Below are 16858 nucleotides of genomic sequence, written 5' to 3'. Positions count from 1 at the left end.
GGAGCAGGATCCACCTCCCCCGATGCCTGTATGTCCTGATGTTTAGCAGAATTCACATCACAAAAATACCATAAGTTCACCAGGTGGATGGTGAACAAGGAGCAAGATGGCATGAGTATTGAGTAGGGAATGTGTTCTTCTGCCTCTTGCCACTTTACATCCATACGTGTACAGTAGCTAATGTATCCTGAACCAACTCCCTGAGATGCTGTTCCGCTGAAGCAGGCAGTTCCTTATTCGGCACAGAAGGGAGGAAAGTAGAAAAATGCGGTGCAATGATGGAAACCAACGACGTTATATGGAAGCATCACAACGTTGTTAGAAAAGTTAGTGACGTTATCGTGAAACAACGTTATTATAAGTGACGTTGTAGGAGAATTTATTGAATATTGTTATGGTCGCACACTGTTGTCCTCGTTGCCCAGTTAGAATCCAGAGTCATCTCAACACGTCCATATGATGGTCAACAGTTCCAGGGTATTCTCCACCGGATCTTGTGTCTAAATGCTGTGATACCATATGGATTGGAAGTTCGAATTGGCCCAGCATTATGCTGATTTGGCATCGCATGTCATATGCTAATGAGGCAGAGTGAGCCTGACATGCGGCATGGTACGGATGTGCAGTGTTAACTCACCGTGGCCAATTAGTCCTCGACAGGTCTTTTATAATCACCCCAGGAGAACAACAACGAGAATTCACCCCTGAGACCAGGTATATTTAATAAGAAATGGCACGTGGAGGGGAATATACAAGAAGCAATCAGTGACAAGAATGTAATAAATAAATAACCCCTTACTCTCTAAGTATAACCCATATGTGCCCAACAAACATAAAATCCTCAATGATTAACAGCTGGTCCCATTCATACCACAATAGAAAGACAATAGCGTGGATCACAAAACAGAAATAAAGTTTCGGGGAAACCCAACAAAGTTTGACAGGATGACTGGGTCTGGTCCCAGCACTCCAGCAGTGCAAATGTCCCATGGCCACGGAGAGGAGGATAAGGTGGAGCTCAGCGCTTCAACTGGGCATGACTCGGCGTTGTTCTAAGGTGATCTGGCACAACCTTCACTGCGAGCGTCAGTGAGATCTCCTCCCACTTCCTGAGTCACCCCCACCTTTTATGCCCTTTTGACTTCTATGATTCTGGAAGAGGTATGTAGATGATACTTTCACCATTGGGCATAGAGACATGGTAGACCTCCTTATTGGACAACCTGGCCGAGTATTTCCCAGCATAAATTTCACAAATGAAATTGAAAGAGAAAGACCAAATTGGTGTTTTTGGATGTGGAGGTTTACCGGAACTGTTTGGAAGCCTAGAAAGCAACTCACACCAACGTAATACTAGATTTTAGCTCCTGCAGCCCAATCATCAATAAACACAGTGTAGCATGTTCTCGGACTGTGTCATCTTCAAAAGCCGATGCAATTAAATAAATTGGAGTAGATAGAGGAGTCTGTACAAGGTATATGGGTATAGCAAAGGAATACTCCTCACCCCGGAAGAAGCAAAACAGGCAGAGCAGAAGGAGACAGACACGCTTGAGTACTGTGTACTGCCGTACTACCCGGGAGCATGGATTGGTGTCATATACAAACTCTACACACCAACCGTAATATCATTTAAAAGCTAAAGGACAGGACATCAACGGGGAACCAATCAGGAGTAGTTTTTACCATTCATCATGCAGAGTCTATGACCAACTCTACATTGGTGAAGCTGGAAGGAATTTTAAACAAAGGCTACATGAATATGATGGAACAATTACGCTTGAAAAGTGACAGAGTCAGCCATAGCAGGTCATTGCCTGCAATATGGCCACAAATTTGACTTGGATGGGACCCGTGTCCTAGACATGACATCAAACAAATGACACAGATTTATACTCGAGGCATGGCACGTCAATATCTGAGAGGGTGGTATAACTGGAGAAACTGTGGACAACCCACATAACACACACCTCTGATATGAATGGCAAAAAGTGGAATTTGCAAAGAGCTGTACAAGGTGAGCAACAAACAACAACACTTGATCCCTAACACCACGCCGCCACATGTACAATAGCAAATGGAAACTCAACCAATTGCCCAACTGACACATCACCACGTCCAACCCGGAGACAAAGCAAACCATGTTCGAGAAAAACAAACACAAGAACTAGCACACAGTCCCACTTTCCCCCATACATACTGTCCTGTCAGCCCGGCAGTTAAAACCACTGAGTGACAAACAGCCATAACGGACCTTTATTCTGAGGCGCGTAGCCAAAATTATGGCCATTGTTTTTATGGCGCACGCAGGACAGAAGGCAACGGGTGCTTACCTGGACAGAAGCCACACGGGTTTATTCTCAGACCCACAAACAAAATAAGCATACAAGACAAATAAAATGCAACACAATAATTTAATGAAAATAAATGCAATACAAAAGAGGTGAAAATGAAAGGTGAGGTAAACTAAATCCTAACGTGAGACGTCTCCGCTCAGACACAAATACACAACAGGGGAATGATAAAACAAGAAGATGTCATGCGGAGCATGATACTTGCAAAATCCGCCCCCCAACCAAAGGTTTTCCATTGATACAGCAAATTGTCCATTTCATGAAGATTTAAATTTATAATCTTGATCAAAGCTCGGGTCAACAGGATGAAAAGTGATGTTTTTTCAGATGAAAAATGATGATTTTGGAAGGTTGACCTTGAGTTGACCTTTTGACCTCAAAAATAGTTAGTTTCCCTATTTAGTGACTCAATATGCAAATTCTGTTCAATTTTCAAGTCAATCGGATGAAAATTGAGGATATTAAAAATTTGGCTTATGTTGACCTTTTGGCCTATGTTGACCTCAAAAATAGATGGTGGTTGAATTCAGTGACCATATATATAAATCCTCTTAGAAGTTCAAGTCCATCAAATTAAAATTGGTGATTTTAGAAATTTGGCCTATGTTGACCTTTTGGCCTGTGTTTACCTAAAATATAATACATGGTTGAATTCAGTGACCAGATATGCAAGTCCTCTTCAAATTTCAAGTCAATTGGATGAAAATTGAGGATTTTAGAAATTTGGCCTATGTTGACCTCAAAAATACTTGGTGGTTGAATTCAGTGACCAGATATGCAAGTCGTCTTCAAATTTCAAGTCAATCGGATGAAAATTGAGGATTTTAGAAATTTAGCAAAGTTGGTGACCTTTGGCCTATGTTGACCTTTTGACCTATTAACCCCAAAAACAATAGGCTTCTTGCTTTTGACCAACTCTACCATTTGGTGAAGTTTCGTGAAGATCGGTTGAAAATTGTGACCTGTAGGCCGGTGACAAACAGACAAACAAACAGACAGACAGACAGACAGACAGACAGACAGAACCACAAACACAACAACAACAACAACATGCATTTTAAGGCCATTTCCCCTGCTCGAGCGGGGGTTAGCCTTGCGGTCCCCATGACAATCTTCTCCATTTTGCCCTATTTTCTGCATCTCCCCTTATAAACCCCCTTGCCCGCATTTCTTCTTCCACCATCTTTAGCCAAGTCTTTCTCGGTCTTCCCCGTCCTCTTCTTCCTTCTACATTCATTTCCATCACTCTTCTCAACCAGTCACTTTCATCCTTCCTCAACACATGACCAAACCATCTCAACCTGTTCCTCTTCACAGCATCAATCACAGGCTCTATTCCCATCATCTTTCGCAATTCATCATTTGTCTTCCTCTCTCTCAACGATACTCCACACATCCACCGAACCATTTGCATTTCCACCCTTTCCAGCCTTCGTTGCTGCTCTACGTTCATTACCCATGTCTCGCTCCCATAAATCATAACACTTCTCACACATGCAGCATACACCTTTCCCTTCAGCTTCAACGACACTACCCTCCTCATCAGCACGCCACTCAGAACCACAAACACAACCGACCAATATACTTGAAAACTCTTTGATTTTGCAAGTAATAAAATTAATTGTTTTCTCTGTGCGGCCGGTACTCAGCTCTGATCCAAACTGTGTTGAGGGGCTTGTTGGTCGTCGCTGCCGGTGTAGCCACTCGCGCGGGAAGCGCTCCGACAATGGCACCAAACCCCCACGTCGAAAACGTCCAGGTTTTGTTTATTTAAACGTTGAAAACACCCAATGTTTATTAAAAGCAACCAGTGAAACGGCCATTCCTCGCTTCCACCACCGAACGCAACGTGGCTCCAGCTCCCCCGAAAACCACTACAGTCCAACAACACTCCCTCCTCCAACGTTTCAAAGGTTCACAGAGCTCCAAAAAGTTCTCTTCATGAGCGCACACGAGACAAAACGACCGCCCGAGACGAAAGTCAGACCGAGACAGAGAACACAAAAGACTGAGAGAGAGAGAGAGAGCCAGAGACACTTCATCCTCTTGATAAAAGTTATCCAAACCGCTCTCTCTCTCAGTTTTCCTCTCAGAAGCTCACACAGAGCAAAAACGAGCTCCTTCCCCGAGCGCATGAACCAACCGAGTGTGAACTAGAACGGGCACTCGGTAGAGCGCATACCTTCGCCGTAGCTACTGTTCTGTACTTGGCATGGGAGTGTAGGGAACAGAACAGTGAACAGTTTGGTGCTGATTTCATGCAAATCGGATAAGAATTGACCGAGTTATGACAAAAAACGCACATTTTGCAAGGTCGTGACCCCCCTGACCTTTGACCCCCAACCGCTAACAAGGGTAATGTCTTCACTGGGTCATGTCGTATATCACAAGATCGGGCATTGAATTCTGAACATTTTGGCATTAGTTGCATGCCAATTGGATAAAAATTGACCGCGCTATGGTAAAAATACGATTTTGACCTTTTCGTGACCTTGACCTTGACCTTTGACCCGATTGCTCCCAAAATCTAATCAAATGTGTCCCGTATAATAACCAATCATCCCACCAAATTTCATGCAATTCGGTTGAATACTTTTTGAGTTATGCGAATAACATACACACACACACACACACAGACATACAAATAAATACACAGCGATCAAAACATAACCTTCCGCTTTTGCGAAGGTAACAAAGATCCAGAGAGAGACTCCTTTTCTTGCTGCTCGAACCTTCCAGCTCTGACGTCACTCTGTCCAATCGCCGAGTTCCACTGAATCACCCCATGGTCGGGCTTGCCCAATGAAGCTCGGGGCATGGCCTGTCGGTTACGATCGTGTTGAGGCGCGGTTAATTTGCCGATCACTCTGCCTGCTTGCAGGGGACGATTGTTGTTATTGTAATTTTATGGCCAGCCTTGTTATAATTGTAAAAATGTAGGGAAAACTAATTTTAATCCCCACCTAGTTAACATAGCTCCACCCCCCACCCCCTCCTCTCCATGTGAAGACACATAAACAATCTTAAGCTCCAGTTTCACTACTTAATAACATCGAAATGTCTCCTACACTACACATCCACTGTCCATGCTATCCTGATACAATCCTGCCTCCACTATGGTATACCATCCTCTTCACCCACAAACATAACAATACAATACCAGATTACAAGTAAATAATACAAAGAGCAGAGCAGACCATCGATTATGTGATTCATGTTTATTGCTTAACGTTTGGCAAAATAAAAACACTCCTCAATCGACCTCTCGCTACGGCATGTGACCAGAAATGAATCGTCGCCTCGGGAAGAAAAGGGACGAGTGCCGAGACTTGGGATCTATCGATCTGAGGAAGCTCGCTGAGAAGCAGGTGAAATGTCACTTAAGACCGCACCTGCTCTTGCTTATTACTAGATCAAGAGTATATCTCGTTAATTTTTTGGTTGGATGTGCCTTTTTCCTTTAATGTATATATATATATATATATATATATATATATATATATATTGTTGCGGATATGGGATTTGCATCCATCCATATCCGCTTGTAAATATTCCCCTATTTCCTCAATACTTCCCAACTATCCCCAATCCCCCATTCCCTAGTCCCATTTTCTGTAAACAACACTCTGTAGACCCGACCTCCCCCTATTTCCCCCATTAAATATCGTGCCCAGGTTCACCGCATCTCATGTAAGACAACTATAGGACATCTTGCTAGTTATTCTTAGTCTATGTCAGTTAAGGACTCGTTTCCATTAATTCTGACCCTTCGTTGCACCAGAATGTGATTGTATGGCACCGTTAGGAAGTTTAGGACCTCCCAATACCTCCACGCAGCTCTTCCTCACAGTTCAACAACAACAACAACAACAACAACAACAACGAGCGCAGGAAGTGCGCGTCCTCACTCCGGCTTGGTTGGTAGGGGGTGTTGGGAGGGCACCAGGCCTTCCCAACGAGCCGCCATCAAACATGTGCTCGACGGGGTTACCAAATAGGGGCTCCCTGTCAGCTCCTCGTCAAGGGCGGAGCCCGGTAACCCCCGCACCCAATGGAAGCGGCGGACCGGCCCCAGTGGGGCGGAACCAACCAGCCGAGGGCGTGTCACTCCCGGCTGAGCATGCGCAGTGAGGGGGAGGTGACGTCAGATGCGCGCTGAGCTTGAAGCAAGAAAGACGTCCCCTCCGAGCGCTGTGAGACCTCCCCGCATCTTCTGGACCGTGCTTTATCCTGTCCCCGAGCCAAGGTGCACCATGTGCTATCGACCTACCTGTCCCTTCCTGCCATCAATCCCTGTGTAAGTCTGCCTTGTTCCGTTTGTCTGTGGTCTCTCTGGGATAAGATAAGACGGTAATTAAGTGCCCATCTCTTCTGTGTCTTTACCTCACTGCCTTGTAATCTACCCCTTTTCTCCACCACTGTAATTATACCCTCCTCCGGAGGTCTTGAGAACTGTACCCCTTGCGTCGTTTCCTCTTTCCCAGTCGTCGTGTCCTTTCTCTCATTGATTTGGCATAGCGCGATTTGGCCAACGTCTGGGTGAATCGGGTGAGTTGGGGAAGAATCGGGGGAACTGTTCGGTCGCGGTAATACCAACCGCTCGGTAAATAACATCTTTAATCCGTGGACCGCAACAATTGGTGTCTGGGAGTGAGATACGGACCCGAAGCGCGCTTAACGCGCTCAAAATTACAAGTCACCGAAATTTGATTTTGTTTTACAAAAACAAAAACCCGAATTTTGAAAGTCGCGCTATGGGAGATCAAGACGGCTGGGTTCCGGTAGAGGAGAGTGAGGCAGGGTCGACCCAGGACCAAATTGAGGGACATGAGGGGAGCGAAGCAGTGAGGGCGGCAGGTTCGCAAAATGGCGTCCTCGCGCACGAGGTTACGGGCGCGCAAAATGGCGCCTCGCAGATGGCATGATGTCTCTGATTCCTTGGTATCTCTCCCAGGTTACTCCCTCCTCCGGTATGATAGACCTGAGCCTCGTCCTGGAGGTGGGGTTGCTATCTTTATAAAAAAAACTCTCTTCCTCACTCGCCCTTCACTGCCCTCTCTCCACCTCACCCCCAGGAATACCTTTGGCTACGGCTTCCCCTTCGCTCCCACCTTTTGTTCATATGTGTGTTGTACCGTCCACCAAACAGTGATGACTCCATCTACATCTCGCTGTCTGATAATATGGACCAACTTCTATCTACCCATCCCAACTCTCTCTTCCTCACATGTGGTGATTTCAATTGTCACCATGCCAGTTGGCTGGGTGTGGGTACTCTCTCATCAGCCATGGCTCTTCAGCAAAGGACTTCTGCGACTCACTGGGACAGACACAATCTGTCAATTTCCCGACCCGGATCTCAGTCAACGGAGCATCTTCTCTTCTGGACTTGGTTATGACTAACTTCCCTGAAAATGTCTGCTGCTCTTCTTCTGCTCCAATCGGCTCATCTGTTCATGTGCTTGTTAAAGTGGACATCTCTCTGACCATTCTCAGAGAGCCTCCTCAGTGTCGACGAGTCTGGCATTTCACTCAGGCCAACTGGCACGGTCTTCAAGCAGCCATCAATCATCTGGACTGGTCTCCCATCTCTACCGCCTCTGAAATCAACTCATCCTGGGAATTCTTTCAAAGTAAATTGCTCTCTCTCATGCACAGATTTGTCCCATCTTGTCTTCAGTTGTCATACCCTTCCTCCCGTCCATGGTACACAGAATCTTGTGGTGAGGCTGTTGCCCAGAAACAACTTGCTTTCGTCTCCTGGAAAGCAAATCCAAAGGAAGGAAATCTCATTTCCTTTCACAAAGCCCGAAACAGGTGTGTGTCCACCCTCAGGAGAGCCAGGAAACAATATCTCTCCGTTCTCAAGACCGAACTATCTTATCTGTCTCCCTCTTCCAAATCCTGGTGGCGTCTGGTCAAATCTGTTTCTGGTGTTTGTTCCCCCTCCATCCCCTCCCTCACCTCAAACGGCTACACGGCTGACTCCGCACGTGAAAAAGCGGATGCCTCAACTCTGTGTTTGCCTCTAAATCTTGTGTCCCAAACCCATCCCTCTCTGTACCCACCGTACCCAGTCGTACCCAGCTGCTCCTGGACTATGTGTCCTTTCCTCCTGACAAGGTGGAAAAGTTTCTGTCAACCCTCGACTTTGATTCTGCAACTGGTCCTGACGGCATCAGCCCATGGGTCCTAAAATCATGTTCTTCTGCTCTTTCACTCCCTCTCTCTGTTCTCTTCACCCTGTCTTTTGCTCAAGGTCATCTGCCATCTGCTTGGAAATCAGCCAACATCACCGCTTTGCACAAAAAGGTGCAAAAACAGATCCTAGCAACTACAGACCAATCAGCCTTCTCCCAATTATCAGCAAAGTCATGGAATCCATCATTGCTTCAGATATGAAATCTTTCCTCTTCTCCAATGGCTTGATCTCTGACCATCAATTTGGTTTCAGACCTGGTCACTCTACTCTGGACATGCTGCTTCTGCTTTCTCAACAATGGATGGAGGTCCTCAACGCCAAACAGGAAATTAGAGCTGTCTCCCTTGACATTTCACGTGCCTTCGATATGGTCTGGCACCCCGCTCTCCTCACCAAACTCTCCTCCTTTGGTATCCATGGAAATCTCCATGCATGGATGGCGGACTTCCTCTCTAGTCATAGTCAACGTGTGGCCCTGAATGGGTTTCTCTCATCTCCTCTTCCTGTTCAGGCTGGAGTTCCCCAAGGCAGTGTTCTGGGCCGTGTGCTTTTTCTGGTCTTCATCAATGATCTCTCTGACTCTCTTGAAAATCCTCTCTATCTCTTTGCTGATGACTCTACTCTCTGTCGCTCCATTCCTCATCCCTCAGATCGGCAGTCTGCAGCCTCCTCACTCTCTGCAGACCTGGACAAAATCACAGACTGGGCAAACAAGTGGAACATGTCTTTCAATCCTGACAAATCTCACACTCTTACGATGTCTCTCCGAAAAGACCGACTGGACAACCCTCCCATCCACTTTCTGAATAATCCTCTCCAAGAAGTTCTGTCACTCAAGCTTTTGGGTTTCACTATCTGCCATGATCTTTCCTGGGAAAACCACATTTCAAATCTGGCCTCCAAAGCCAGTCGCCGACTGGGCATCCTCCGTCGTGCGAAGTCCTTCCTTGGTACACCTGAGCACCTCACCACTTACAAGGCTTTCATCCGCAGCTCTATGGATTACTGCTCTCCCCTCTGGTCTGGCTCTCCTGCCTCACACCTAGCTCCTGCCTCACACTGTTGAAACCAAAGCGTTCAGAATCATTGGAATCTCCCACGATGAAGCTAACTCCAAGGGCCTTTCACTCACTCACCGCAGGCAGGTTGCTGGTCTTTCCGTCTTCTACCGACTCCTCTCTGGCCTTGCCCCCCCCCCCACCCCAGCTCTCTCTGGGCTCTGTCCCCCAAATATTCCTACAGGTCGCACAAGATCTGCCTGCAACCCTCTTATGGTTAAACTGCCAAAAGCAAGACTGTCTGCTCACCTTCACTCCTTCATTCCTCTTTTCTCCCGCCTCTGGAACAAACTCCCTCACTCTCTTCAATCCCACTCCACCCTCCAGGTCTTATCTCCCCCCATCCAAAACCTTGATATTTTCTACCCCTGCTAATTTCACCCAAAATCCAACACTCTTTTTTTTTAAATACCAACTTCTGTCCTGGAAGTCCTTGGTACCCTTATGTTTTATACCTCCCCCCCCCCCCCCCTTTCCATGCGTCCTCCCCCCAAGCCCTCTCCCTCCCACACTTCTCCCTGCTCTCAAATGTTGTGTTTGTGTGCTTCCCCTTCTCTCCCCATCTTGTCTTCCGCTCCCTCTTTTTATATATTTTGTTTGTCTGGTTGATTTGTTTGTGAATAAATGTTAGCTCTTTCACGAGCCTCGATTCAGTATACGAAAAAAAAAAGAAAAAAAAATTAATGCTCCTCCCATGTTTGCCTCATAACATATTCAATTCATGCTCCGCCCATGTTTGCCTCGTCACATATTCAATTCATGCTCCGCCCATGTTTGCCTCATCACATATTCAATTCATGCTCCACCCATGTTTGCCTCATCACATATTCAATTCATGCTCCGCCCATGTTTGGCTCATCACATATTCAATTCATGCTCCGCCCATGTTTGCCTCATCACATATTCAATTCATGCCCCGCCCATGTTTGCCTCATCACATATTCAATTCATGCTCCACTCATGTTTGCCTCATCACATATTCAATTCATGCTCCGCCCATGTTTGCCTCATCACACATTCAATTCATGCTCCGCCCATGTTTACGTCGTCACATATTCAATTCATGCTCCGCCCATGTTTGGCTCATCACATATTCAATTCGTGCTCCACTCATGTTTGCCTCATTACATATTAAATTCATGCTCCACCCATGTTTGGCTCATCACATATTCAATTCATGCTCCGCCCATGTTTGCCTCGTCACATATTCAATTCATGCTCCGCCCATGTTTGGCTCATCACATATTCAATTCATGCTCCGCCCATGTTTGGCTCGTCACATATTCAATTCATGCTCCGCCCATGTTTGCTCATCACATAATCAATTCATGCTCCGCCCATGTTTGCCATGTCACATATTCAATTCATGCTCCGACCATGTTTGCCTCATCACATATAAAATTCATGCTCCGCCCATGTTTGCCTCATCACATATTCAATTCATGCTCCGCCCATGTTTGCCTCATCACATATTCAATTCATGCTCCACCCATGTTTGCCTCATCACCTATTCAATTCATGCTCCGCCCATGTTTGCCTCATCACATATTCAATTCATGCTCCGCCCATGTTTGCCTCATCACATATTCAATTCATGCCCCACCCATGTTTGCCTCATCACATATTAAATTCATGCTCCGCCCATGTTTGCCTCATCACATATTCAATTCATGCTCTACCCATGTTTGCCTCATCACATATTCAATTCATGCTCCACCCATGTTTACCTCATAACATATTAAATTCATGCTCCACCCATGTTTACCTCATCACATATTCAATTCATGCTCCACTCATGTTTGCCTCATCACATATTCAATAAATGCTCCGCCCATGTTTGCCTCATCACATATTCAATTCATGCTCCGCCCATGTTTGCCTCATCACATATTCAATTCATGCTCCGCCCATGTTTGCCTCATCACATATTCAATTCATGCTCCACCCCATGTTTGCCTCATCACATATTCAATTCATGCCCCGCCCATGTTTGCCTCATCACATATTCAATTCATGCTCAGCCCATGTTTGCCTCATCACATATTAAATTCATGCTCCACTCGTTTGCCTCATCACATATTCAATTCATGCTCCGCCCATGTTTGCCTCATCACATATTCAATTCATGCTCCGCCCATGTTTGGCTCGACACATATTCAATTCGTGCTCCACTTACGTTTGTCTCACTACATATTCAATTCATGCTCCGCCCATGTTTGACTCGTCACATATTCAATTCATGCACCGCCCATGTTTGGCTCGTCACATATTCAATTCATGCTCCGCCCATGTTTACATCATCACATATTCAATTCATGCTCCGCCCATGTTTACCTCATCACATATTCAATTCATGCTCCACCCATGTTTACCTCATCACATATTCAATTCATGCTCCGCCCATGTTTACTCGTCACATATTCAATTCATGCTCCGCCCATGTTTGCCTCATCACATATTCAATTCATGCTCCGCCCATGGTTGCCTTATCACATATTCAATTCATGCTCCGCCCATGTTTGCCTCATCACATATTCAATTCATGCTCCGCCCATGTTTGCCTCGTCACATATTCAATTCATGCTCCGCCCCTGTTTACCTCGTCACATGTTCGATTCATGCTCCGCCCATGTTTACCGCGTCACATGTTAGATTCATGCTCCGCCCATGTTTACCGCGTCACATATTCGATTCATGCTCCACTCATTGTTGGGTCATCACGTCGTGATCTGGATGGATGATTCCCTTTTGGACGGTGAATTTATGTGACGAAATCATGTTTTTTTTACCGTCGCACTTCAAGTGTTTTATAATAAAGCAAAAGTTATTTAAAACCTCTGAGCGTTGGTAAGCTGCCTGGAACGTTCCTGTTTCAAAATAATGTGGACACGAGGGCCGTTCAAGAATATTCAAAGTTTATAATTTATCGTCGAAAATCCGAAGGGGGGAGGGAGTGCGGAACACCCTTCACCTCCCCCCCTCCCCCCTTGCACCTCCCCCCCTCCCCCCTTGTACCTAGAGTCCCTTTCTAAAGGGACTCTACTTGTACCTCCCCCCCCTCCCCCCTTGTACCTCCCCCCCTCCCCCCTTGTACCTCCCCCCCTCCCCCCTTGTACCTCCCCTCCCCCTCCCCCCTTGTACCTCCCCCCCTCCCCCCTTGCACCTCCCCCCCCTCCCCCCTTGTACCTAGAGTCCCTTTCTAAAGGGACTCTACTTGTACCTCCCCCCCCTCCCCCCTTGTACCTCCCCCCCCTCCCCCCTTGTACCTCCCCCCCCTCCCCCCTTGTACCTCCCCTCCCCCTCCCCCCTTGTACCTCCCCTCCCCCTCCCCCCTTGTACCTCCCCTCCCCCTCCCCCCTTGTACCTCCCCGCCCTGGATCCGCCAGTGACTTCAGGCACCTGTTTCATCGGCTTGTTTGTAATTCTCTTGTGGTGAAAAGAAGGGGTACGGTAAAGGAAAATGTTATGGTAACTACCGTATAAGTTTACTACTGAAAAAACGATCGCACAAAAGGTGAAAAAACACGATCGCTTTATGTTCTGAATTACGTACAAATGCATGACGGCAATCACCTTTGCCCAGCATCGAATGCCAACCAAGATGGCGGCCGGTAGCTTCACCGCGGTCTATGTGTTGTGAATGGCAATGATCGTTCTATATATTTTCAGTTCAGTGAATCAGAATACACCCCGGCTGTTTCGATCCTCCGAATATCCGCTACCGTAGTGCCACTCAGATCTTCGTGTCAGCAAAGCTTTACAGTATTAATATTTGTCAGGGAATGGGAGATAAAGCTTAAATTTTCGGGAATCCGAGTTATTAATATTATAGCTTTTGACTTGTTTTTACAGCGTGGTATATATAGAGCTTCGCGGCTTGGAAGACCCCGCACTTTTGGGAATATAAAGAAGAAGAAGAGGCATCTATACACTTCTCGGAACTTGTTGCCACGTAACGATGTGAAGAAGCAACGCAGGAGGATTAGCATTTATCACGTGATCATTTTTTGTTTCCCCTCCCAATGCTTATGACTTATGAGTAACGCGATCTGGCGAGGTGTGGTTTTTGCAGAAGCTTTTGATTGAGAAAGGTGAACGATCTATGATGGCGAAAATTCAGACCATAGCCAATCTGGTGAGATGATCTGACTTCGGTTTTGTGACAGTTTTGTGTTTAAGCGGGTAAGACGCTTATATATTTGGTTATGTTTATGTTCTTACGTCAATCGTCCATCAAAATGAACAAAAATCTTTGTAACCCACAATGTTTAATTCTAAAGGATATTTCTAGTGTTCTAAAAGATAATTCTAAAAGATTCTATAGGGTAATTCCAAAAGGTAAATTATATATATATATATATATATTTATATATATATATATATATATATATATATATATATATATTTATATATATATATATATATATATATATATATATATATATATATATATATATATATATATATACATATACATATACATATATATATATATATATATATATATATATATATATATATATATATATATATGAAGGAACTGCGCTCCAACGCGAGTCGAAAGAATTGACGCGACCAAAGACGGAATTCGTCCGAGTTGCTTTATTGAAACAAAACAGCTCAGGTATTCTGACAAGCCCCTTTTTCGGGCAACAATATATATACACATTTATGTCGGGAAGTTTGCCCGGCAAAAGCTATACCGGGCATGCCCGGGCATGCCCGGGTATCAAGGGCGAGCCTTGGAAAGGCGAGTCTGGACCTGCCCGGGCGTGTTTGGCTGCGGCCTGGCAAGTCGAGGCTGGGCGTGCCCGGGCGCTCTGGGCGAGCACTGGAAAGGCGATAGCGGGCATGCCCGGACGCTCTGGGCGTGCCCTGGAAAGGCGATAGCGGGCATGCCCGGACGCTCTGGGCGAGCCCTGGAAAGGCGATAGCGGGCATGCCCGGACGCTCTGGGCGAGCCCTGGAAAGGCGAGAGCGGGCATGCCCGGGAAAGACGAGACCGGGCGTACCCGGGAGGTTCGGGCGTGCCCGGGAACAGTGAGTCCGGGCATGCCCGGGAGAGGCGCGTCTGGCCGTGTTCTGGCCGGTGCAAGGCGATTATGTACATCCAGCGGTAACCGCTACACACGCCCCTCCAGAATCGATCTGCACCGGCAGGGTCAATTTAAGGGGGGTCCGGATGACCCGGCCGAAGCGACCCCTGGAGGGTCGTGGGGAGGGGTCTGACGTGGTGGTGGGTGGTCGAGCGGGGGGAACTGTGGACGGGGGGCGGCCTCGCCGCGGAGGAAGGGCCAACCGTGGTGGTCAGTCGACGTCCATGTGCGCCGGTTTGAGGCGGTCCACAGAAATCCGGTCCGGCCGGCCGCCGAAGTCGACGATGAAAGACTTGTCGCCCCGTCGCAGGACCCGGAAGGGCCCGTCGTACGGCGGCCGGAGTGGCCCCCGGTGCGCGTCATGACGCACAAAGACGTACTCCGCTGTGCGAAGCGCCGGGGGGACGTAGGACTGGGGGCCACCGTGGCGGTACGTCGGCACGACGGGGGCAAATCGTCGGGCGGCCTCCTGGAGGTCCGAGCGCTGGCGAGCGGCGGACCAGGGACTGGTAGCGTCAGGCACGAATTCGCCCGGGACGCGGAGTGGCTGGCCGTAGACGAGCTCGGCGGCGGATGCCTGGAGGTCTTCCTTGGGGGCCGTGCGAAGGCCCAAAAGGACCCACGGCAGCCGGTCGGCCCAACCGTCGTCCTGAAGGCCGGCCATGAGTGCGGCCTTCATGGAGCGGTGAAACCGCTCGCACAACCCATTGGCTTGGGGGTGGTAGGCCGTGGTGCGGTGCAGCGTGACCCCCAATGAACGGGCGACCGCGCCCCAAAGCTCAGACGTGAACTGTGGGCCGCGGTCGGACGAGATGTCCGCTGGTGCGCCGAAGCGCGCGACCCAGGTGGCAATGAACGCCTGCGCCACGTCGGCGGTGGTGGTGGTGGAGGTGAGGGGCACGGCCTCCGGCCACCTGGTGGTCCTGTCCACCATGGTGAGCAGGTGGGTGAACCCCCGCGAGGGGGGCAGGGGACCCACCAGGTCCACGTGGACGTGGTCGAAACGCCGTTCAGGCATTGCGAAAGGTGCCAGCGGGGCCTGGGTGTGGCGGTGGACCTTGGCTCGCTGGCAGGCCGTGCAGGCGTTGGCCCAGTCGCGGATGTTTCGTCGAAGGCCGTGCCAGACGAAACGCGCCGACACGAGCTTCTGAGAAGCTTTCCGGCCCGGGTGAGAAAGGCCGTGGATGGAGGCGAAGATGCCTGCCAGGAAACGGGCACAATGGGGCGAGGCTGGCCCTGGGAGACGTCGCAGAGCAGGACGGTGCCCGCGCAGGGGATGTCGGCCAGGCGGAGGGCCGTGTCCGCCATGCGGAGTGCCTGCACCGAGGCGTCGGTGGTCTGGTCGGCCGCCATGAGCGTGAAGTCCACGCCGAGGTGGACCGCGTTCGCGCTGGCCCGCGAAAGGCAGTCGGCCACGGCGTTGTCTTTGCCGGCGACGTGCTGGATGTCCGTGGTGAACTCCGACACGGCGGAGAGGTGGCGCTGCTGGCGGGCCGACCACGGCTCCGTGACCTTAGCCATTGCGTAGACCAACGGCTTGTGGTCGACGAAAGCCGTGAACGGGCGGCCCTCCAAGAGGTGTCGGAAATGGCGAACGGCCAGGAATAGCCCGAGCAGCTCGCGGTCGAACGTGCTGTAGTTTAACTCGTTCGGCCGGAGTTGCCGGCTGAAAAAAGCGAGTGGCTGCCAAACCCCGTCCACCCATTGCTCATGGACGGCGCCCACCGCGTAGTTGGAGGCGTCCGTAGTGAGGGCGATGGGCGCGTTGAGCACCGGGTGAGCCAGCAGCGTTGCGTCGGCGAGGGCCCGTTTGGCACTGGCGAAGGCCGCGTCCATGGCCGCGGACCAAACAATGTCATGCTTGGCCGGCTTGCCCCGGAGGGCCTCGTAAAGGGGCCGCATGAGCTGAGCAGCGCGGGGCACGAATCGGTGATAAAAATTCACCATGCCGAGGAACTCTTGGAGGGCCTTGATGGAACGGGGACGCGGGAACGTGGTGATGGCCTCGACCTTGGTCGGCAGCGGCACGGCCCTGGTCTTGGTGATGCGGTGGCCCAAAAAGTCAACGGTCGTCGCGCTGAAGTGGCATTTGACCGGGTTGACAATTAAGCCGTGCTCGCTGAGGCGACCGAACAGTGTTCGGAGGTG

General features: G+C 48.9%; 1 protein-coding gene across 2 annotated transcripts in view; it reads left to right on the top strand.

Moving 5' to 3' along the window:
- Positions 1–13508: 13508 nt before the first annotated feature.
- The window catches only part of LOC137419324 (thioredoxin-like), a 274666-nt gene continuing 271316 nt past the window's right edge, over positions 13509–16858 (top strand). Inside the window, exon 1 of one of the 2 annotated variants that reach the window (XM_078781866.1) lies at positions 13509–13749. In XM_078781866.1, the coding sequence (XP_078637992.1) occupies positions 13717–13749 (33 nt within the window). In that variant the 5' untranslated portion in view covers positions 13509–13716. The remainder of the gene's footprint in view (positions 13750–16858) is intronic. The other variant, XM_078781864.1, reaches the window with a different exon arrangement.

Source organism: Myxine glutinosa, chromosome 1 (assembly GCF_964187855.1).
Source record: "Myxine glutinosa chromosome 1, kmMyxGlut1.1, whole genome shotgun sequence".
Taxonomy (NCBI): Eukaryota; Metazoa; Chordata; class Myxini; order Myxiniformes; family Myxinidae; genus Myxine; species Myxine glutinosa.
The sequence above is the reverse complement of the archived record's forward strand: the minus strand, read 5'-3'. Positions and strand labels throughout refer to the sequence as shown.